We start from the raw sequence: 23747 nt of genomic DNA on the forward strand, positions 1-23747 counted from the left end.
TCTACGACTTTATTCTGGTGCTTTTTGTTGTAGTTGGTAATTTTCTGCAAAGAACCTTTATTTCATTCACTGGTATGGACTACTCTTATTTTGTATATCGTTTCGTCCGCACCCTTTTAGATATCTCAGATCAGTAATCAATGAAGTTTCTACATCATTAAGTTTTCAAATAAAATCACTCTATATTGTCCTATTAGATATATAATCTATGGTTACAAGAAAAGGTTCCCTGTCTTTTTAATTTAGCTTTGTTTTGAATTTTATTTACGTTACGAAGAAGTCGATACTTGTTACAATGGAGTTCACTCAAATTAGAGCAGTTGTCAATTAAATTTCTTCATTATGTTTGTAACCCCCCCCCCCCAATTACTTCTGTATTGCCTTATTGGACATATAGTAGGTTGCAAAATAATATTTTTTTTTTTTTAAATGGGGGTGCTTATTTAGAATTACACTTAGTTAAAAACACACATATATATATATATATATATATATATATATACACACCATTGTCACGGAATGAAGATGTCATATTCCAAAAATCACTTAAACTGATCAAGTAGTTTTTTTTTTGTTTTTTTTTTTTAAATAAGAAAATCAAATTTGTAAATCTCCCCTCTTCCCCCTCCCCAATCACTTCTGTATTGCCTTATTGGACATATAGTAAGTTACAAAAAATTTTTTTTTTTAAATGAGGGTGCTTATTTAGAACTACACTTAGTTAAAAACAAATATAAATATATATATATATATATATATATATATATATATATATACCATCGTCACGGAATGAAGACGTCATATTCAACAAAATTCACTTAAACTGATCAAGTAGTTTTTTTTTTGTTTTGTTTTGTTAAATAAGAAAATCAAATTTTATGAGAAAGGAAACTGGAAACGGCCATATTGTTTTAAATTTTGCCAAATTCAAGGGCGACAATTCGATTCGACTACAGAGATTTTGTTTGTATTCAACATAATTAAACCTTTTTAATTGCTAAAAATCGTAAAAGTTGATTTCCTTAATTTAAAAAAAAAACAAAAAAAAACAAGTACTTGATAAATTTATGTGATTTTTGAAATACGACATCTTTGTTCCGGGACATGTACATATATCATAAAGATTTTTCTGTATTTTTTTTTTTTTTTTTTTTTTTTAATCAAGTGTAATTAAAAAATAAGCACATGAAATCGTTCCCTGTCTTTTAACTAAAAAAAAAAACAAAAATTATAAACTTCAGTTATCATCCTTAAATTTTTTCTGATTTTTTATTTATTTATTTTTTTTACATTACGAAAGAGTCACTACTTGTTACGACCACATTCCCCCCGATCAGGTTGAACCAGTTTTTTTTCTGGTCAGAACCGCATTGTAAACTATAACGGCCCATGCACCAAAGTCCTAAGCAAAGTCACATGAGATTGATAACCAATCACAAGTCCAATGTTGAAAGCATAACTACCTGCGGATCTGAGAGCTCAGCCAGGTCCTCCTTGATTATTATTATTGTTCCTATCATCAGCTGCCTACTGATACGTTTGCATCACTGACAGAGAGGTAGGGAGAATTACACTGTGATGCAAAACACAGAAGTCAATTTTCGACAAAAAAAAACTCCCTCAATCCTTTATGAGTAGTTATAATTCCTGATATTCATCGACAAATGGATTCTTTAGCGGAGAGAAGATGGCAGAAAATTCCAAGAGGCGACTTCATCACAAATCAGCGGTTATGTTTGATCCTTCCTTCCCTGCATCTGTTGGACCACCTGCAGCATACAGAAGAGTCACAACAGAATATAAAGTGACCCTTAAGTTTACTTCTGGCAGTTTCATAACTCTCACTTTTCTTATTTGGTCTTTTAGTCCTCATGTTCCATGAGCAATGTTTGTGACAAAGAGGAAGAATTGCTGTTTTCTAGGCTGAAATCTGTCAACGTTTATCATTGACTTTTTTTTAAGCTCCTTACATCAAGTGGCTTCATGCCTTGACTGGAGCAATTTCCATAAAAAATATAGAACTAAGAACTCTTCTCTCAAACTCTGATGATATTTCTTCTATATGGACAAATAGCCCAGTGGTCAATGGTATGGACGTTGTGAATAAATTATTTAAAAATTAGTCAATGAATTTGTTTTCAAATTGGTGATCTTGCATTTCTTTTTAATGAAAAACAGTTTTTTTTTTTTTTTGTTTTTTTTTACCATTATTCACTCCTAACAAGGCATATCGCCACTTGGACGTAAGGGGCTACTATTTGGGACCATGCCTAAGAAAGATAACAAGATGTTGGTTTACATTACATTTAAACTTCCGTATATCAGTAAAGTCAGGGAAACAGATAGCAGGAAGGGAATTACAACATCTAGCTTTTCCAGGTATAGAGTAGAAAGCTTTCTGACATTTAGAGACCTTAACAGTGAAGGGGTGTGATTTTGTTGCTAAGCGGGTTTGTCGGGGGATATATACATCAAGGGGGCACAAGTGCAAGGAGTTCATCAGAGGACATTCGATTAAAATACTTGTAAAACAGGCACAGGGATGATGCAACATTGAGGTGATGGGACAGGGGTTGGAGCTTAGTTGAGAAAGTGGGATCTATTAGATTGCTGACTCTTTTCTGGACCCTATCCAAGAGGGAGAGACGAGTGGTAGACGCACCAACCCAGATGTGGCAGCAATACTCCATGCATGGGCGAATGGTAGCTTTGCAGAGGTGCAAGATACTCTCAAGTGTGAGTAGTCTTCTAGCAAAATAGAGGCAACCATACTTCCCCGCAGCAGCCTTTACAATATCTTCAATGTATTTGTTCCAGTTCATATTTCCTGTGAATGTCAAGCCAAGAAGTTTGAAGGAAGAGCAGCTTAATCTTACTAGCATTAAATGTTACCATCCATTTACGACGCTATTCCATTATGATCGGGAGGTCATTTTCTAAGGATTCTACCATTGTCTTAAATCTGTGTACAGCTGTTCTTCCCTCCTCAACGCTTTATAACATTATAAAGCATTGTATCATCAGCAAATATACCCATCTCGAACACAATACTATCAGGGAGGTTGTTAATGAATATCAGCAATAATAGTGGTCAATGGATCGACTCCTGAAGCATTCCCACATTAATTTTATGCTGTTTAGATCTACATCCATCAATGACAACCTGGATGGTCCTATTGTCTATAAAAGATCTAATTATATTTATTATTCATCCAATTATACCGTATGATTGAATTTTCATTAGCAGTGCTTTGTGCTGGACTGTCACTGGTCTTGAATATATCAAAGGCTACAGCCCTGACTTTGCCCGCCTTATCCAGTTTTAAAAAATGATATAGAAAAAGGATTAAGAGTCAACACAGTGAATTATATAATCAGTTGAATATTCCATACAGGTTGCTGACTACAAGTAAAAGTACCTGAAAATAAGAAAGTATAAAAGCCGAAACTGAGTCGATAACAAATTGAACCCCAATGAGGATAACAGCTAGAATCATACAAATCAATATCCGAGTGTTTCAGTTTTTAGTTTTTTTTAATTTAAAAAAAAAAAAAAAAAAAAAAAAAAAAAAAAAAGAAACAAAATGATTTCCTTTACCAAACGATTCAGTGAATTTCTCGTTACTTTTTTTTTTTTTTTTTTTAATCCAGTCGAATGAATTAATTTTCAAATAAAACATGAAAACTAACCAAAATGTTTGTCAACGTTTACTGTAGCAGAGTCTGGATGTAATGGACAGCTTCCTGACTCTCACATTTCCGTTGTCCAACTCCATAATTGGAGGCATTTGGGATGTTTGTCCATCCAGAATTCCAGGTAGAAGCAATAGGAAAGTTCCTTTTCCAGTAATTGCTTTCCGGCCGCTGTTGCCCAAGGGGATGTGAGCAGTTTGAGCTCATCGGAGAAGAGCTAAGAGGCGATGTCTGTTGCCGAAGGGGGGCATGTTGGGCCATCATCTGATGGGACGGAGTCATCCCAACTGCTTGCTGTTTACGCATGTTTGTGGGCGGGGGTTGCGACATCATTTGACAAGATGATGCTGGTGGAGATGTTGTGACAGGGGATGACGACTGCTGTTGTTGTTGTTGTTGTTGCTGATGTTGTTGGTGATGATGATGTTGTTGCTGCTGCTGCTGCTGTTGTGGCGGTGGTTGTTGTTGTTGTTGTTGTTGCTGCTGGTGTTGGTGATGTGGCTGTTTTCTGGGTGGCAGTGGAGGAGCCTGGGGCGCATGATGAGACTGGGTTGGTGATATTACCATAGGGTTGGCACAAGAGCTAGGTACCATCGTTGGAACCTGGGTATTTGGTGCTGAAGATGTTGGGTGAGGCTGCTTGCGCATTGACGATGACTGAGTTGCCGGGGCTGGGGGTGGTGAACTGTCGATTGAGGGTGCCATTTGACGCTGGGTGCAAGAACCAGTACCATTGTTGGCTGCAGAGGTATTATTCGTTGGCGTGTTGTTGCCAGTGTTGTTGGTCACTGTAGCAGCATTGGCATTACTGCTGTTGGTAGTGCTGACCATTGTGGGAGTATGTTGTTGTTGCTGTTGCTGGGGGGGTGGTAATAAGTGTTGGGGTTTTGATTCAAGATGAGTACTTGAAGTCTGTGGCTGTGACTGAGACAGAGAAGGAGTGCCACTGCCACCTTGATTTTGAACATGATTCTGATTCGGATCTTGACCAAGGTTTTGTGTCTGATTCAGACTGTGGCCATGACTCTGAGAATTCTGCAATTCCTCGGCCGTGTGAACATGACTGTGCTGTTTCAAGTGGGTCTTTTGGGAGAAGCTCTTCAAACAGATGTCGCATTGAAAGGGTTTTTCGCCAGTATGGGTTCGTCGATGCTTGTTGAGGTGATCCTTCTGCGCGAACGCCTTGTGGCAAATCGTACACTGATGAGGCTTCTCGCCGCTGTGCGTGTGCTTGTGCGTGTTGAGGTGCGACTTCTGTGCAAAACTTTTGCCGCACAAATCACACGTATATGGCTTTTCTCCTGTGTGAGTCCGCTGATGGTTCTCGAGACGATCACGTTGCGGAAACACTTTGCTGCAGAATGGGCAGGGAAAATGCTTGCCAACTTCCGGCGCCAACTGATGCCGGTGCAGATAGGCTTTCAGGGTGAAGCCTTTACGACAGACGGGACACCGAAATGGTTTGTCACGGGCTTCTGGTTTACCGCCGGTTCCTGGTTTTAACATCATGTTGGCAGGATTGTTATAGGAAACATTGTTACCGCTGTTATTAGTAGACATGCTGTTGTTGTTGTTATTGTTGTTACCAGTGTAATGGTGGTTATGATTATGGTTATGACCGTGGTTATGATTATGGCCATGGTTATGATGATGGTGATGATGGTGATTGTGATGATTGTGGTTATGACCATGGTTATGATTGTGGTTATGATTATGGTTGTGACCATGGTTATGATTATGGTTGTGACCATGGTTGTGGTTATGATTGTGACCATGGTTGTGGTTATGATTGTGACCATGGTTGTGGTTATGATTGTGACCATGGTTGTGGCCATGATTGTGGTTATGATGGTGATGATGATGGCCATGGCCATGATGATGATGGTTATGACCATGGTTATGCCCGTGTGACGAGTGGTTGTGATTATGATTATGCATGGGCTTTTTGGGCACCATATAAGTGGGCGGGTTGCCCATCATCTTGTTCTTCTTGTCTTGTGCGCGACTATTCGCCTTGATCCCAGCGTGCATCATCTTATGCGTATTCAGGTGTGACTTTTGGGAAAACGCTTTCGAGCAGATATCGCAAGTGAAGGGCCTCTCGCCTGTGTGTGTTCGTTCGTGTTTCTCGAGTCGATCTCGCTGGGGGAAGACCTTTGTGCAAAACCTACAGTTGAAGTGCTTGCCAGCCTCAGGGGCCAACTGATGACGATGGAGATAGGCTTTCAGTGTGAAGCCCTTACGACAGATTTCACATTTGAAAGGTTTGTCACGAGCTTCAGGGCCCCTGCCGCCTTTGTGCATAAAGTGATCATGTGAATAGTCAGCCTCATTCTCAGTAACGTGGTTGTCAGTTTCGTATTCAAACTGTTTGTCTGGTGAATACATGTTCTTCTTCACTTAGCCCCCTAGATTTTTTTTTTTGTGGAGGGGGGGGGTGCAGATTTTTCGTTTTAAACGTGTTGGAACTGGATAATAGGAGTAGAAAGATCTCTTCTATTTATTAGTATAATTTTGGGGGTGGGGATGAACGAAACGTGATCTTGACTTTTTTTATATATATATATATATATACGTATATATTTAGTATATATTTTCTATTACTCTTATAATCTGTTATGACATAAAAATAACTAATATATTTTGGGGGCTTTTTAAGGCTGTTCCCCACTGAAAACCATAGATGTATTCAGTTCAAAAGCTGAACGATATACAACGAATGAACTGTCTGAATTTCAAACATTTTTTTTCTTTTTGATTAATTTTTTTCAGAAAAGTTTGTTTATGTAACATAAAAAAAAATGACTAAACATTTGCTAAAAATTTTGACAATTTCAAATACATTTTTTTTTTAAATTACTTCTGAAGAGCTTAAATTTTTATCATTTTTCCTTTAACTTTTCACACAGAAAAGTAAAAATATTAAAACTGATTACTGAACCAAATTCTTCCTTCATTGATCTGGAGGTTCAACAGACGTAGCAGATATGTAGTACATGATTATTATTTAAATTTTTTTTTTAAATTATTTCTTTGCATATCATGTAGTGAATAACAACATCTATTGAAAATCAAGCCAACAAGTGTACGTTAAAAATTTACGTAAAATTCCAAAAAAGACGAGCATAAAGGGTCTTTTAAAATGAATGCCAAGCTGAAAAATTGACGGATCTGGAATATTTATCGAGCATAGATAATTTCTCGCCTTCAAAAATTTCAGTCTGCTAATTCTCAATGGTAAAAGTCTGTCCAAGATGAATCTGGTAATGAAAATCTGAATGTTGGATCCAAATGTCACCTGAAACAACAAAATAAAAATTGTTTATTTCAAAAGCAGTCAGAGTATGGGAGTGAGGGTGGGAGGAAGCACCATTTAAAAATATTTCATCAGAAATAAATTTTAGTTTAGTTTTACCAGCAAAACGTTACAACTTTCAACTAATCGAAGAATCTATCTTGCATGTGTGTGCAGTGTGATATTGTACGGAAGTGAAACCTTGGCAGTGAGGATGAAAAATTTTATAAACTCATTTTAGTTTTTCCTTATTTTATTTTTAATTTCAATAAATATTTAATTAAAAGAAAAAAAATAAATGTGTATTTATCATAGTAGCAGTACCACACCATTTTTTCCTTTAGATCAAATAAACTCAAAGCAAGCAGTATTGAAAAGAGCATAAAAAACAAAGAAATAATATCTTTAGTTTTTTAAAATCGGCCATTAGAACTGGAGTTATGACCATTCAAAGTACCTATTTACAATGCCTCCCCATGGGACAGAGTTAGACACCAGGGTCGTTTTTTAACGTGGAGAAAAGGAAAAAAAATAAAAATTGTCTCAGTCGTGAAGGATTTCTCCTCCACTGACAGAACAAGAAATTGAAGTATAGCATCTGAAGAACAGATACTACACTTTGAGGTATTTATTTGCTCCCCCACTGAGCAAATTAGGCACAAGGCCGATTTTTAAAGTGAGGAGTGAAAGGGAAATGGGGACCAACTCCCCGGGGAGTAGGGGAGCTGGATAGTGACAATTGGTATGAAGGATTGCCCCTACATTGACCAAGGTCTTATATGTGGGGTTTCCCCACATATGGTCTTTGCTTGCAGTATCTGCCGGAGCAGATACTACACTTTGAGATATTAAATCCTTTATTCATGTTAAAAATACATTGAAAATCAACAATGAACAAAAAACTTAGGCACATGGCCAAATACTACACTTTGATCTTGTCCCGTAGGCCAAGAAAGTATCAAAAAATGTGTGGCTCACTGGATATTTTGGCTTAAGTCAGTCCTATTCAAATGCATATAAGCTTGTGACTACAAATGGTAGGAAATTTGCACAATTTATAGACTAACCCATCTTTAAAAAAAGCTGTATCTTGAGATCTTTTTGAGGAATTATGATGAAATTTTGAACATATGATAACATGAAGGTTCAGTTGGCTGTATTTATGACCATTTCATTTTGTAACTAATTAGTATACTAATTAGCATATTTCAGTTTCATGCAATGACTGAGTAGAAACATAAAAACAGCTAAAAAAAAAAAAAAAATGGGAGGTGAGGTTTTATCATCATATGAAATATTATACTGATAGACATTATCATTTGTCATCATTACACCGTAAAAAAACCAAGATGGCGACCAGGAAATCCAAGATGGCCACCACAACACAATTCAAAGAAATTCTTAAAATATGGCTTGTAGCATATCAAATGAAAGGAAATTTTGTATAGATTGCAATTATGTTTTCAAGTACATTAAACTAATTAAGAAAATTAAATTTCAATTTTAATAGCTTCAAGTTGCTGTGACAATTATTGGATGGGTTTCTACAACTATTTTGTATAATTTTATATTTTTAAGTCATTGTCGAGACTTCAAACACTTCAGTTTTTCTTGTTTTCATGTAACACTGAACACTATTTCTTTTTTGAACAGAATAAACATTTAGAACATCAAAAATTTATCGCGGTAGGTATAAGAGTAACTTATCTTGCCTTTGGTAACATTTATTTATTATATATTTGTTTTTTGACCACTTTTTCACCCCTCTATGGCTTGTAAAACAAATTCAATAAATGTTATCATAGGCAAGATAAGTTATTCTTTTACTTAACTGGATAAGTGGTATAAAAGCATTTTTTACTTAAATAAACCAAGTGGTGTCGAGCGAAACTGTTTAAATTAAAATTAACCAAAAACAATTTTTAACGAAATAAAACAAAATTACACTGTTATTTTTGTAATATTATTTTTAAGTTAAATTCAAGTTTTACGATATCTTTCTTTTTTTTTTTCATTGTTAGGTGAAAGTACAGAATCGTTACAAAACACCTTCCCCATATTAAGAATAGCTTTCTAAATAATAACGTTAGTACAATATAACATTTTATTAAATTGTTAGGTGAAAGTACAGAATAGTTACAAAACACCCCATGCTAAGAATGGGTTTCTAAATAAAGCATTTCAGAAGTTTGAGGGATTCTGTTTTAGATTCGCAATCCCTTCACCACCACTTCAAAATTTAACAAAATTCAGGAAATCAACCAACTTTAATTAAATGTTCAGCATTCATTAATTAACAATAACAGAATATAATTTGTATACATATATATATATATATATATATATATTATAACATTTTTGGACGTCTTATTTGTTGTATTAAAAATTCCTATCCCAATAAACGTGTCTTTCATTTATTTTTATACAAACAAACTTTCGGTATTTATGCACTTATGTTACTGTGCTGAAATAATGTTATTTAGAAATCCATTCATAAAATGGGAGGGGAGAGCGTTTTGTAATTGTCTGTATTTTCACCTAACAACTTAATAATAATAATATTAAAAGATATTGTAAAATGTGAACTATCAACGGAAAACATGGGCTAAAATTCAGAATATTTAACAGTAAAGAACTCGTAAAACAAAAAAATGTTTTCTCAGTTGACGAACGTTTGGTTACAAGAGATTATTTTGTGCATGTTACGACACAAAAATTCTTGTGTTTATATGCGCTTGTCATTATTTCTATCGATGCGTGCATACAAAGTTTTTGTCCAATTTATTTTTCAAATTTTAGGACAAAAGAAATTAATATATTCACTATTAAATAGCGTTCGATCACAGTCTCTATCTTTACTTAGCTTTGTACTACAAAGCGTCAACTTTGAGATATGTTAACTTTTGACTGGAAAGACATACATGTGTTCAAATTCCATAGCAAAGACGATTCTTTTTCCTGACTAAAACAATTAGAAATGTTGTCGACAGGTACAACTTCCGCTTTGAGTATTTATGTGAACACACCCCAACTGTTTATTTGCAAAAAGTGATCTACCACCAGCGGATATGCTACGCTGACACGTTTCATCATTTCTTCAAATATACAAATCACAACAAAAATATTTAAATATAATTTTAAAGTAAATTTTATTGTGAATCCAGTTATATAAGTTTTATTTTGATGGATGTAGGAGAAATGTACTTATTACCGATTTAAAAACTATGAGTGTTAAATTAAGTAGCAGTGTGCGCCCTGCCCTGCGCTGAACGTTATGGTGTCTGGTATTGCTAATCATAGTTGTGCAGAGGAGACGCACACGCACACAATATCTTGTCTAACAATATTAGGACAGAGACAAAGCAAAATCAAAGCTGTATCATTTTAGATTATCCCTGTTTTTGATTAATCTAGTTTCATCTTCTTTGTTTCTTAGTTTGCTTCATGTGTAGCCTCTTCACCAAAACACAGAATAATGGTGTTCCCATCTTTTTACATAACTGTGACAAACAAGAAGAAAATCCTTTAAAACCAGTTTATGTCTTTTGTGCAGTCTGTCGTGTAGGGTTTGGGAATAAATGGTAACAATTTCATTACAAATCTATATTTATATATAAAAGGCACTTTGTACAAGTGTGTCTTTATGTGTAAATTCATTCCCTATGGACTCTGAAATAGATCGGCTAATTTTTAAAAAAAAAATTTGATACAAATGTACTGACAGAACCAGTGAAGTCTCCTCTCTCAAAGAGATTAGTTGGGGGTGTGGGATGGAGGTAAATGCATGGTTTTCTGTTATTTTCGCTGGCCTTAAATAACTCTTCAGCAGCCATAAGCCACACTAATGAAAAAAGAAACATAATTCCCCCTGTTCCTTTGCAATTAGACATTGTCCTAGAGAAATTTTAAAGACAAAAATTTAGTTCATCAAATGTATACACACAATATCGTTAGCTATGTGACATCAAGTGATGATCGTTTTTAATGCATAAGGTCAAAGGTCAAAAATAAATATGATTCAATAAGAAGTTATGAAACTGCCAAGATGAACATAGTTTTTTTTTTTATATACTGTCCAATAACAAAAGATGGTTGTGCTTGTATTAACAGACCTGGCTAGCAGCTGATAAGGACAGGTTGTTTTTCACAATTTTTTCTCAAAGAATTGTTATTTACATTTTTTTTATTGCATATTAAATTTTACATTGTTTTTAATGCCAATATGTAGTTAAAATAAAATAAACTACTTTGGGTTATCAAAATAATTTCCAATGCTATTAATAATGTTTATTCATTCAGTCGTTTATTTTCATTATTGCTCATGTTTGAATTCATGTTTTCAAACATGATGTAAATCATAAATCTACGAGGTCATGCCAAAGTTTCAAGGATAGTTCTAAAAGTAAAGCCTCCTGTTTTTATTAGCTCAAAAAGTTGAAGAGCTACGAAGACAGGAGTGGTACCATTAAAACGAGCAACCTTTTGTTCTCCAGAAGTTATTTTTCTATATAGTCACCACCATTCTAAATGCAATTTTACCAGTGCTGACCAATGGCTGTGTATGGGTGTCCAGAGCGCACTTTGTCATATGAGAGTCATTCCAAAAATAAAGCCCCCCCCCCTTTTTTTTTCTTTTTTTAACTTAAAAAAGTTGAAGAGTTAAAAAGTTGGAAGTGGTATTATTAAAACGAGCAACCTTTTGTGCTCCAGAATTTATTCTTTTTCTGCATGCCTAATTTCTATGCAAGCCTCAAATTAATAACTGACAATGATTTTGTGGATTAAGTGAGCTCCATGGATGAAGGTCTGAAGTGCCAGGATGTTGACGATAATATAATTTGCAGATGTGTGATTGCATTAAATACGTGGAACCTCAATGTCGAATTGTGTCAACAGCAAAGGGAAAAAGCAATGAAATTAACAAAAAAAAAAAAAAAAAAAAAATTCACATACAAAACGAATAAGAAACTGCAGTGTGAATTATAGAAAACTAGCGAGGGGTACCTGGCGTTGCCTGGGTCTTGGGGGAGGGGGGGATAAAAAAAAAAAAGCAAGTATGCGAATCAAACCTGAACCGTTGAAGCAAAGTTGTAAATTAAAGTGTGAAAAAAAAAAAAAAACGTACGATGTTAACCATTGCCTCACCGCGAGATGCTAACGGAAACACGTTTGAATTTATTTAATTAGTTGGATTTAGCAGGTGCCCGTTTTAATGAGTTAATGAGGTCAAGTTTGACTGCGGGATAGTATTCATTTACTGCTGAACGCTTTTTTTTCCCACCCCCAAGATGTTATAGGAAAAAGACTAACCCACATGCGGCAAGCGACAAATATTGAATATTTATCTTCCCGAAATCAAGCAAATCAAATAGACAGGCGAGCTTCGTTGTTAACTGTGAGATATTATGATTTATATGTGATATAAAAAGTTTTTAAAAGTTGTGAACTGACCGACCGCTTCTCTGAAAGAAGCCTTTTGTAGGCACACAGAAAAAGCGAACACACATACATTTTCGCTTTTATATTTATAGATATTAGAATAAATGTCGTCTACTAAGTGTCTGTGTCCTGTCAAGATTGGCCCCTGACTTTTTGAGTGTTGCCTTTCTTTTAGACGATTGTGTTTTACAAACAGTGAAACGCTAAACAGCTTGCATGGTTTTCAGAGGATTTTAAAAAGCACATTTGGTCAGATGTCTGTCTTAAGATTAAAAATAGATTCATAAACTATTCATACATTCTTAGAAATACACCACATTAATACTTGAGAAATGATTTCATACATTAACGAGGATTGAAACCAGATCACTGAATGTATGACTGGAATTTATATCATGATGTCTATCGACAAGTTGGCTACTTTTTCCCCCATTTATAGCGCCGGATGACAACAGCATACATGAAATGTCACACCAACATAGTTACAACTGGCTGGGATGATGAAAGGCACAATACCTCATCAGAAGTACACTGATAATGGATGCTGACCAGGCTACAGTGAGAGGTAATTGATGTGTAAATGAGCACAAATGTACAGTTTGAATAAACACAAGCTAATTTATCGCAAGGGCCGAACAAGATGTCGATGAATAATTCATCAAAGATGCAAGCTAATAGCGCACAACTGATATTATGCAACACGTTAAAATAGCAGTCGTAAAACGAGTTAATCTGGTGCTCCAGCGGCAGGCAAAAGTACTACATACCAGAAAAGATTCAGCTCGAGTTTATGGTGAAGAGCAAATGTCTTGAAAGAGGGGGAGGGCACAGATAACCATTAAAGCAACCAGCAAAATGTTGCTACAAAATGGTGTTAAAAACTTGGGTGTGCTTACTATTGAAATCAGAAATCGATGAAGCTGGCTTCCTTTATCAATAAATATTTTAAACAAATAATATTGATTATCTGCATCTGGATTGTAGCAATAATGTCCAACGGTATATATTAGGTTGATAAAGTTCTTGCGAAATTTTTTTAATTTGGATTTCAAATGATATATTTTTCAAATAAGTTTTCGTTATAATAGCTTTACTTTATATATCATTTTAAAGAGCGTTTTTTTTTTTCACTCTAATCGTTTAAATTACAATTGTTTTAAAATTATTGTCCTTTATTCAGAATGTTGAATACAAGAAGGGAAAAAAGCAAATTCGCCCCATTTTCTTATTTCAATTCAAGCTAGGTCAAAAACCTGCTGAAACAGCTTGCAATATCAACGAAGCATTTGGCCCAGGAACCACTACTGAACGCACAGCACTATGGTGGTTTAAGAAATTTTGTGGCAGCAACGAGAGTCTTGAAGATGATGAGCGTAGTGATCAGCCATAGGATGTTGACAACGATCAGTTAAGAACCTTAGTTGAAGCCAATCCATGCACAACTGTTTGAGAACTTGCTTCTTAACATATACGATGATTTCAACCACTTGAGAAAGATTGGAAAAACAAAAAAAAAAACTTGATAAATAGGCGCCTCACGAATTGAACGACAACGAAAAGAAATGTCATTATCAAGTGTCATTTTCTTTTCTTTTACGCAAAAAGAATGACCCATTTCTCGACCGGGTTGTGACTTGCGATAAAAAGTGGGTTCTTTACAACAACCAGCGATGCTTAGTTGAGTGGTTAGATGCAGACGACGCTCTACGACACTTCCTGAAGCCAGAGTTACACCAAAAGAAGGTAATTCTGACTGTTTGGTGGTCTGCGACCTGTCTCATCTATTACAGTTTTTTTAATGCAGGCGAAACCTTCATGGTGGAAACGGTACTGTCAACAAATGGATAAAATGCATCAGAAACTTCGACAACAACACTCAGCATTAGTCAACAGAAAAGGCCCAATTCTCCTCCACAATAATGCTTAACTGCACGTTGCTAAACTAACTCTGCAGAAGTTGAACGAATTGGGCTACGAAACTCTGCCTCATCCACCATACTCTCCAGATATCTCACCTACTGACTACCACTTTTTCAAGTACCTCAACAACTTTTTGCGTGAGAAATGCTTCAAAAACCTAAGCGATATCAAAAATGGCTTCATCGCCACCAAAACACAAGATTTGTTACGTTACTGGCATAAATGCATTTGTTTTCTGTTAGCAAAAGTTTGTTGATCCTGATGGTGCTTATTTTGATCAATAAATTTAGTTGAGCCGAGATATGTGCATCTGAATTTAAAAGTTGAAACCCGCAAGAACTTTCTTGTCAACCCGATACACTGGCAATGTGGATATATAGGGTACTAATATTCTTACCAGCCCTGAACCACAAGATTCCTTGGCACAGTAACAAGTGTGTTAAACTTCCATATAGATAGGTGTACAAGCAGATTCAGGATGAGATGGGTGACCAGAATCAAGAGTCAGTACTAGTTGATGGGAATCCCTCACCCTGTAAAAAATTTCCGCTTTTTCCTAAAATTTTGTACGTCATTTAGTACCACTAGTAGCTCATCAGAAAAAAAGCCAACAAAATCAGTATCGCTAGATGAGGCTTCTGACATCAGTAGCTTGTAAGAAACCACAACTCCCCATTCCGATTAATATGCATATCAAATGGCCGTGCACCCAATTGCACATTGTAAGGAAGATATGATGGGGGGGGGTGAGTAGTGAAGAAGATACAGTGAGAAAACTTTGGTTATTAATTGTCAAAAGAATTCACGTTGTAACATGCAACTTGCGTGGGTGCGGAAAAATTCGACTTTTTTATGATAGGATTTAAAGTCTCAAATTAATGGCCAACTGTGACTTCACCAAACAATTGGTTTTTCGTTATCATCATTATAATAATAATAATAATAATCATTTAACGTCCGTTTCTATGTTAGCATAGGTTGGATGCAGTCGTGTAGCAACTATTTTGTCCACCTAGGGCGGTTTTAAGATTTGCCCTTCCCCACCTGGCTGTTGATAATCTATTAACCTTCAAAATTCCAGAAAGTCCTCAAAATATTTATTTACATAGAATTACAATCAAGGATCTAATTTTAGAATGCTGTTATTGGTCCCAGATTTTCATTTTATCACAGTTCTTGTATACATATACAGTAGTCATCAAAGAATGCCGCCCCCTGGCATGTGCTGCCTGCGGTGGATTGCCCCACCCCCCTTGCTACGCCACTGGCTGAACAGTTTTGCCTGATGGGTCTTCTCCAGACTTCTTGGTCTTGTGCAAGGCCTGGTTCTAATCTCAACTTCCTAAGGTCATCCTCAACTAATTGACTTCATGTCTTACATGGTCTACTCCCCTCCATTTAAATCCATCAACTTCAATAAACCAATGTCTGTTGACTAGATTTGCATTATCAATCCTTTGAACATATCTACACCATCTGAATTAATTCTGGTACAAAACATCAACTATGTTGTGAATGTGTAATCTATTCAACTTTTCTGACGACTTCCTATCCCTAACACTTACACCATTCCTTCTATTAAATTTTAAATGTAATTGTTAAAGTTCTTGCTCCTTCTCTAGAATTCCTCTTATATTAAAAAAAAAAAAAGATGTGCATAGCCTTGATGAAATGAAAATATCATATTCCAAAAGTCAGGAGTTGATAAAGTATTATTACTTCTAAAAACATGACTAACTCATCATCGTCATTATTGCTTAACGTTCAGTTGGACAATTTTGCCTGATGACTCTTCTTCAGACGTCTTGGTCTTGTGCAAGGCATGGCCCTAATCTCAATTTTCTAAGATCATTTTGAACTACCTGACCCCACGTCTTACATGGTCTACTTCTCATCTAAATCCATCAATCTTGATAAACCTACACCTGCTGACTAGATTTGCATCCATCTTTTCGATATGTCCACACCACCTGAATCTATTCTAGTGCAAAACACCAACTATGTAGCGAATGTGTAATTTATTCCTCAACTCTTCTGACGACTTCCTATCCCTCCTTTACACCATTCCGTCTATTCAATTTTAAATGTAATTGTTAAAGTCCTTGCTTCTTCTTCTGTGTTGCAAATCTTTTACATATTCCTCAACTGATTTTTGCAGATGTGAAATTTGAGATGCACACGTGGCAAGTGCAATACAATTTACATTTAATGTGGATTCTTCACTTTTGTTTGAAGAAGGTGGGCTCTCTCTATCATGCTAGAAAGCTACTTATGCCTGAAAGTATCCTGTATCTCTATAAGGCCACCATTCGCCCATGTATGGAGTACTGTCGTCACATTTGGGCTGGTGTATCTGCTACTAGTCTTTCCCTCCTGGACAGCATTTAAAAGAGAATCGTCAACCTGATAGGTCATGAAGTGTCATCTAAGCTTCAGCCTCTCTCCCATCGACAAAATGTTGCATCCCTCTGCCTGTTCTACAAGTATTTTAATGGTGAATGCTCTGACGAACAATAAATACTTGTACACCCTCAACATAAATACTCCTGACAAACCCGACAAGCAGCGAAATCCCACCCTTACACAGTAGAGATCCCTAGGTTTAAGAAAACCTACTCCAATAGTTTCTTCTCCAGAAAAGCTAGACTTTGGAACTCCCTTCTGAGATTCTGCTTTCCTAACTGTACTGACATGCAGAAGTTCAAGTGTAATGTGAACAGACATCTTGCTGCTCATCTCCCTTCATAATGTCCCTGCAACTTATGTCCCCGATAGTAGCCCCTACTTCAATGTGGCACTGTGCCTTGTTTGGGGTGAAAATTGAATTATAAAAAAAAAAAAACATAAGCATGTCTAATTATGTCACCAGCAAACAAAAAAAAGTGATTATTAATGGAAAGTGTTAGATATTGGTAGGGCAACACCGAAAAATGTGTTGCTCGATGATTATTATTATTATGATCGTTATTAATATTTGTAAAAATAGAATGTCAGAGAAGATTATCATAGGGAAATAAATATTTACAGATAAAATTATTTATGTTTTAATAGAAAAGAATGTTAGAACACAAACAATAATTTAAAAATAGCTCTGACCTCTGGAGTATGACGTAGAGGTCACTTAAGATGATGTGGATCTTAGGGTAGAGCTGGAAAGACACGTATCATGGAGTCAAGAGTTGGGTGTCAGAGAGAGCAGACAGAGTTGGTAGCCAGAGGGAGAAAGACGGTCCACGAAGAGTAATGGCACCAAGTAGGGGAAAATGTTGAAAGCAAAAGTCTAGGACCATTGTTGCAGCTTTCCAATGGGGCAAACATCTGGAATAAAGACTTTGAATTGTACGAATCTTCATTTGTAGCTTTACCGAGGATTCGTCAAAAGAAAACCAAAGATGAACTAGGTATGTTTTACTCTTATTTGTGTCTTAATGCTATCATTGCTATAGGTCCAATCTCTGGTCCCTTCCTCGACAATCTTTCACGAAAAACACCCGTCTAGCTGAAACCACTGTCAGTAATTTTCCCCACTCTTTATCTGTGCCTAAATCAAAAAGTAGATTCCATGAACAAAGCTTCTTTCTTAGAAGTGCACGGCTGTGGAACTCTTTCGTTTGCCTGTTTCCCACCTGACTACAACTTGCATGTCTTCAAGTCCAACATAAACAAATTCCTGATAAACTGCCTCCTTAAGTAAGATACTTTATCAAATCTCCAATACTAATGATTACTATGATACTATCCCATTGATTACTGTACACGCAATAACCCTTATCCCCGAGTGGCTTCCGGGCCTTGATAAATGGTGACCTCCATGTAAAAAAAAAAAAAAAAAAAAAAAGGTCCTGTTTAAACATTCATATGTAAACAATCAAATATATATACACTGTGTATGCACACATTCATTAGAAGAACATTTTATTCCATCAGACGATACACAAATTTAGACGCGGATATATATACAATACACATATACGCTCGTTATACACCTCTTCCTCGGTATACAACGAAAAGCGGCATGCAAAACAAATGAGAGTCTGCAATGCGAAGCATATGGAATGGAAATGGCACTAACTTTATGTTTAACCGGCTTCCTCTAGAGGAGGAAGTTTGTTGGGGGTAGGACGGTCTGCCGTGTGTTAGACGATCCCATCCCCATATATATAATGGTGACTGTATTTAATGGTAGAGGAATTGAAAAGACAAAAGGTCGCATAATGAAGACGAAAATATGCCGTTAAATATCAACGAAACAAATGCAATTTATTTGCATAAATATACAGTGATAGGAGTGATAGGAAGATGAGTAACGTTACTTGCGGTTGACTGGCTAGTCAGGACGCGGTGGTGGCTCATGGCTCCACCGGAGCGGTGTTTGTCACATCTTGACTGGTCGAGTGTTCAGCGGAAAAGAGAGTGAAATATGAGAAACAGGAAGTGACGTAGGTAGGTCGCTCTTCTGAGTTAAAGGGCGACAATCAAGTTAGGCTGAGAGTGTTCAACTCCCACAATTCCATGAGAGTATGAAATTCACAAGTGGTTCCCAGTCGTATGTATATCCCCACTGGGATTTTGCATATTTTGCAAGGTGTCAACGTCCTACATACAGTGCCTGGAATTCCCAAATTGGTCACCCATCTGGTACTGACCAGGCTCAACACTGCTTAACTTTGGTAATCTAAAGAGAACCGGTGTGTCAATGTGATGATGATTTATATGAGCGTGAAGCATAGAAAATATTCGAAAAAGCATTGTTTACAGACTGTGTGTCGTGTCAAAAGATTGTCGCCGACATTCTGCATGTTGCTTTTTTTCAGACGACTGCATTTTACAAACACTGTTTTAGGTGTATTATACACATCTTTAGAAGCAGATTTGATCATCTGTCTCAGGATTGAATTAGATTTATAAATATTTATTTTTTTTACATGTTTTTAGAAATACAGCATCACATTAAAAATTTTTGAGAAATAATTTCATACCTTAATCAGGATTGAAAATAGATCGCTAGACTGAACGAACAAGATTTATATCAGTTTATATCGGTCAGAAAATATGGTTAAAAAAAAAAAAAAAGCAGGACTTATCGTGATATTAAAATAAAATGTTGTGTGATGGGCGCGCATAAGAAAGTTGAGAATTTCAAAAGATAAAAGAGAGAAGACGTTATATTAAAAGAAAAAAAAATGCTGTGTGGTGGACACAAACTTGAAAAAGTTAAGTTTATAAGTGAACACTCTATTGATTGGACCAAGACGTCAATGATGTTATCACATAGCAATTTTATTTTTTTAAAATGAAACAACAAATCGACTGTCCACGCGTGCATGATCAACAAACAGTATCAAAACCAACATTTTTACTTGAAACCCCCCCCCCACTTCAAACAAAACATTTCTACAGGAAATAGTTGACTATTTTTTCTAATTTTTCGATATTATGTGTCCAAGAGATCGCTCTTTCTAAAGATACCAGATTCATGCCGGTCTGAGATTTATATAATAGATGTCTATTGAACAAATAATAATTATTTACATTAAAAAAGATTAAAACAAATAAGTTTCATCATACAAATGAAACGCCAAACTAAAAATTAGATTGGAAAATACGGTTGCAGTTTTTCAGAAAGAAGCTAGCTAAGAAAGAACACTAACTCAAGTTTATAAGTTTCTAGCAAAAGATCTTTTTAACGAAAAAAATTTTAAACTGGAGTCGTCATACTTTTTTCCAAGCCATGCTCTTCACTTGGCTTTAATGATAGCAACTATATTTTTCCAATCTAATTTCCATTTCAGGTATAAAATGAAACTAGCTTTAATATAAATATTTTTAATGTTATTGTTATTACTAGCAGAGTGCCCAGCGTTGCTCGATCAGAAGATATGCTTAAATATATTTTGATTTATGCAGATTTCATATTTATTCGCTATTGATTATTATATTGTACCCAATATATAGTAGTGATTTCAAAAGTAAAAAAAAAATATGACTTGGATATTATTAACTAGAATCAAAACTGAAACCAAAAGATAGTGCTCCAGCCTAATTCATTACTATTTGAGCTAACATCAGTTGGATATGAAATAGCTAAAACTTAACCAACTTGAACATATAAATGTATGTGTGTATGTATATATATATATATATTTGCGTATGTGTACAAGGGAACTTATGCCTGTCAAGTTCCAATTTCTTTCAATTTTGACCTCTTAGCAGCTATTTTTACCAGTTAAAGATCAATAAAATAAATGGTCCACAAAAAAAAATGCAATCATTTGACATGCCTCATGCCGTTCTCCTGCCTTGTGTCTTAGAGGAGATGTAGTTTGAGGCCGACAGACATAGTGAGTTTTATATATAAGATTTACCAAAAAGTGTGATTTAAGTAAACGTAAGTTGGTGAAACCCATTTCATGTCAGCATGCCTCAAAGATTTATTCTAGGGCCAATCTTCTTCCTGATCATCAATAACCTCCAAATCACATTCTAAGATCATTCGTCAACAGTTATGCCCATGACTCAACCATCTATGGCAGTATTTCAAAGAGCATTAACGATCTACATCTTCCTCTCCCTTCTGACCTGGACCATGTTATGCAATAAGGAAAAAAAATGGTTGGTAACTTTTAATACATCTAAAACCAGGCTTTTCTCTTTTCACCACCAATGCTCTGATCCTCACTTTGCACAAATTGTAATGAATGGCTCTCTTTTTTTTTTTCTTTTTTTTTTATACACGGTCGTCACCACTTATCAAGGCCCAGAAGCCACTCAGGGATAAGGGTTATTGCAAGTACAGTACGTTAGTGTGGAGATTTATTGAAGTGTTTACTTGAGGTGGCGGTTCATTAAGAATTTGTTTATGTTGGACTTGGAGACATCCAGGTTGTAGTCAGGTGGGAAGCAGGCAGACGGAACAGAGTTCGACAGGCGTGCAGTACTAAGAAAGAAGCTTTGTTCATGGAATCTACGTTTGGATTTAGGCACAGATTGAGGAAATCCCCTGCTTTTAATAAACTTCTAGAACTGACCTTCACCCCTGAAATGGAAAACTTGCATCAAAACTGTTGCTAAGGTCGCTAGAAGACGGTTGGATCATTCTATCACTCCAGAAAGTATCTCACGCCCGACGCAATCTGTCGCCTGTATAACGTTCTAAGATGGAGCACTATTGCCACATCTAGCTTTGAAATCTAGTGGGGGAAGGGGAATGTCCTCTTCTCTTTTTTACGGCCCCTTTATCACAGAAGAGATGTAGCATTTCTCTACTTCATAATTTTTATGGCAGGTGCTCGACTGAGCTATAATCTATGGTCATCCCCCTTCTGTAAAACATTCACAACAAAAACTCGTCTATCTACAACCACTGCAAATAATGCTCCTTTCTTCCTCTATATCTAAAATCAAAGTGGCATTTCCATGAGCATAGTTTCTTTCCAAGAATTGCTAATGTATGAAATACAAGACTACAGGGCTGCTTCCTACCTGACTACAACAGAATCTTTTTCAAGTTCAATGTTAACAAGTTTTTCTAGAGCTCTTTTCTTACAAGTGATTGGGGACTGCTTATGAATTTGATATTCCCATGAAACTTCCTCCTTTGGAGGAAGCGGGTTCAAATTGTCTAGGGTAAATGTCACTTCATTACAGTACCTATTCAGGGCCTTACATTGTGAGTGAAACAGTCGCATTTGCAAGTGATTTTTCAAATGGCGACTAGAAATAACGAAACGCTTATTTTTTGGCAATTGTGTGGTTTTTTTGGGTTTTTTTTAACTAACAATCTTCCAAAGCTCATTACGAAGTGAAAAAAAAAAATGTCTTTTCAACCTTTATTTTCTGTTTTAATAAAATGAGCAAAGTCAAATTATTTAAACAATAAAAGTTTTAATAGAACAATATACTCTTTTTTTTTTAAACAAAGGCTGTTTAAAAAAAACAAGTGAAGAGATTCAAATGTTTATAACTTCAAGTCTAAACAAAAAATTCACTGCATAGTTACACTTGTTAAAAAAAAAAAAATAAATGTAGAAAAATCTTTATGATGTATGTACTTGTCATGGGACAAAGATGTCATATTCCAAAAATCATATGGGTTTGGCTAGTAACTTTTCCATTTGGCTAGTGAAATAAAATATTTAGTTGTCAAAAGTCAGCTAAAGATAAACCTGTCTGTATAGCCTTGCTTTTAAATCAAATTCCGCTCAATTTCAACTATTTGTCACCAATCTTTAGTGTTGTTTCATCATCGACCTGGCCAACCCATTAACCCTTAAAAAAATAAAAAAATAATTTAGGTGATTGAAATAGGAAGTAACAGTTTCATTTATAAAATCTAAAAAATTAAGATTCCTTTTAAGATGATTGATTATAAGGTGCAAAATGAATCATTTAGTTGAAATTTGGACGTAAAATGTATTGGAAAAAAAAAAAAAACTACAAAACTCATAACTATTAACTAGTGTTGGGTCGATTAATCGGAATCAGAAAAATCAGAGCTTTTTGGGGTATCGGAATCGGAAAAATTGGAGCTTATTTCCCAATGCCAAAAACGAGTCCTTCAATTATCTTTTTTATCACATATTAGCTTAAGAAACATCTTCCATTGATTGTACTAATAATAAAATAATAAATATTTATTGATTTAAACTTCTAGTAAGTCTAAAATCTCTAAATTGCACCATCACAAGTTTGTTTTAAGAAAATACATGTACATATAAGAAGTGTTTTTACAGTAATCGGGACAAAATAACAACTTCATAGTTAAATAGTTAGAGATTTACAAAGAACCAGAATCTGGAATTTAGTTCGGAATCGGTAATTGTATCGGAATCGGGAAAAATATTGGAATCATCCCATCACTACTATTAACCCTTTATGACTTGGTCGAACTAATTCATTCAGTCGTAAATAGATGAATATAACAGCATAAATAAAGTGGGAATAGATTCAAACACACCTTATATATATTAATTCAGTATCTGGGTAAATGCCAGATATCTTCAGATTACAACTGTCCATTGCTTACATTCAATATGTCACCATCTAAAATTAATAAATTTTTTTATCTACATCACAATTCAGGTCATAAAGGGTTAAAAAGGAAACTTTTTTATATCAATACATATTATAAGTGAACAAACATTTGATTGTATTGTCATTTAAATGGATCTTATTTTTTAACTAGCAGGGAAACCCAATGTCGCCCACTGTTACAGATAACAAAAATAAAAAGAGCTTTTAAAAGTGAGTGCGACATCATTCTTCTTCCCTCTCTCTCTGGAAAGTGGTCTAATATAAGAAAAAGGATAAAGTTGATCAACCATTTGACCTAGTTTCAATGTTGTTTTTTAAACAACCTCTAATAAGAATGAAAACAAAAAAAAAATGTAATTTTATGCCC

General features: G+C 35.4%; 1 protein-coding gene across 2 annotated transcripts in view; it reads right to left on the bottom strand.

The window, feature by feature from the left end:
* Positions 1-1134: 1134 nt before the first annotated feature.
* Positions 1135-23747, bottom strand: part of LOC145242600 (uncharacterized) — a 32874-nt gene continuing 10261 nt past the window's right edge. For both annotated transcript variants that reach the window (XM_080105707.1, XM_080105708.1), the window contains exon 2: positions 1135-6991. In XM_080105707.1, the coding sequence (XP_079961833.1) occupies positions 3709-6081 (2373 nt within the window). In that variant the 5' untranslated portion in view covers positions 6082-6991 and the 3' untranslated portion in view covers positions 1135-3708. The remainder of the gene's footprint in view (positions 6992-23747) is intronic.

Source organism: Euprymna scolopes, chromosome 21 (genome assembly GCF_053919585.1).
Source record: "Euprymna scolopes isolate OS-2025 chromosome 21, ASM5391958v1, whole genome shotgun sequence".
NCBI classification, from domain to species: domain Eukaryota; kingdom Metazoa; phylum Mollusca; class Cephalopoda; order Sepiida; family Sepiolidae; genus Euprymna; species Euprymna scolopes.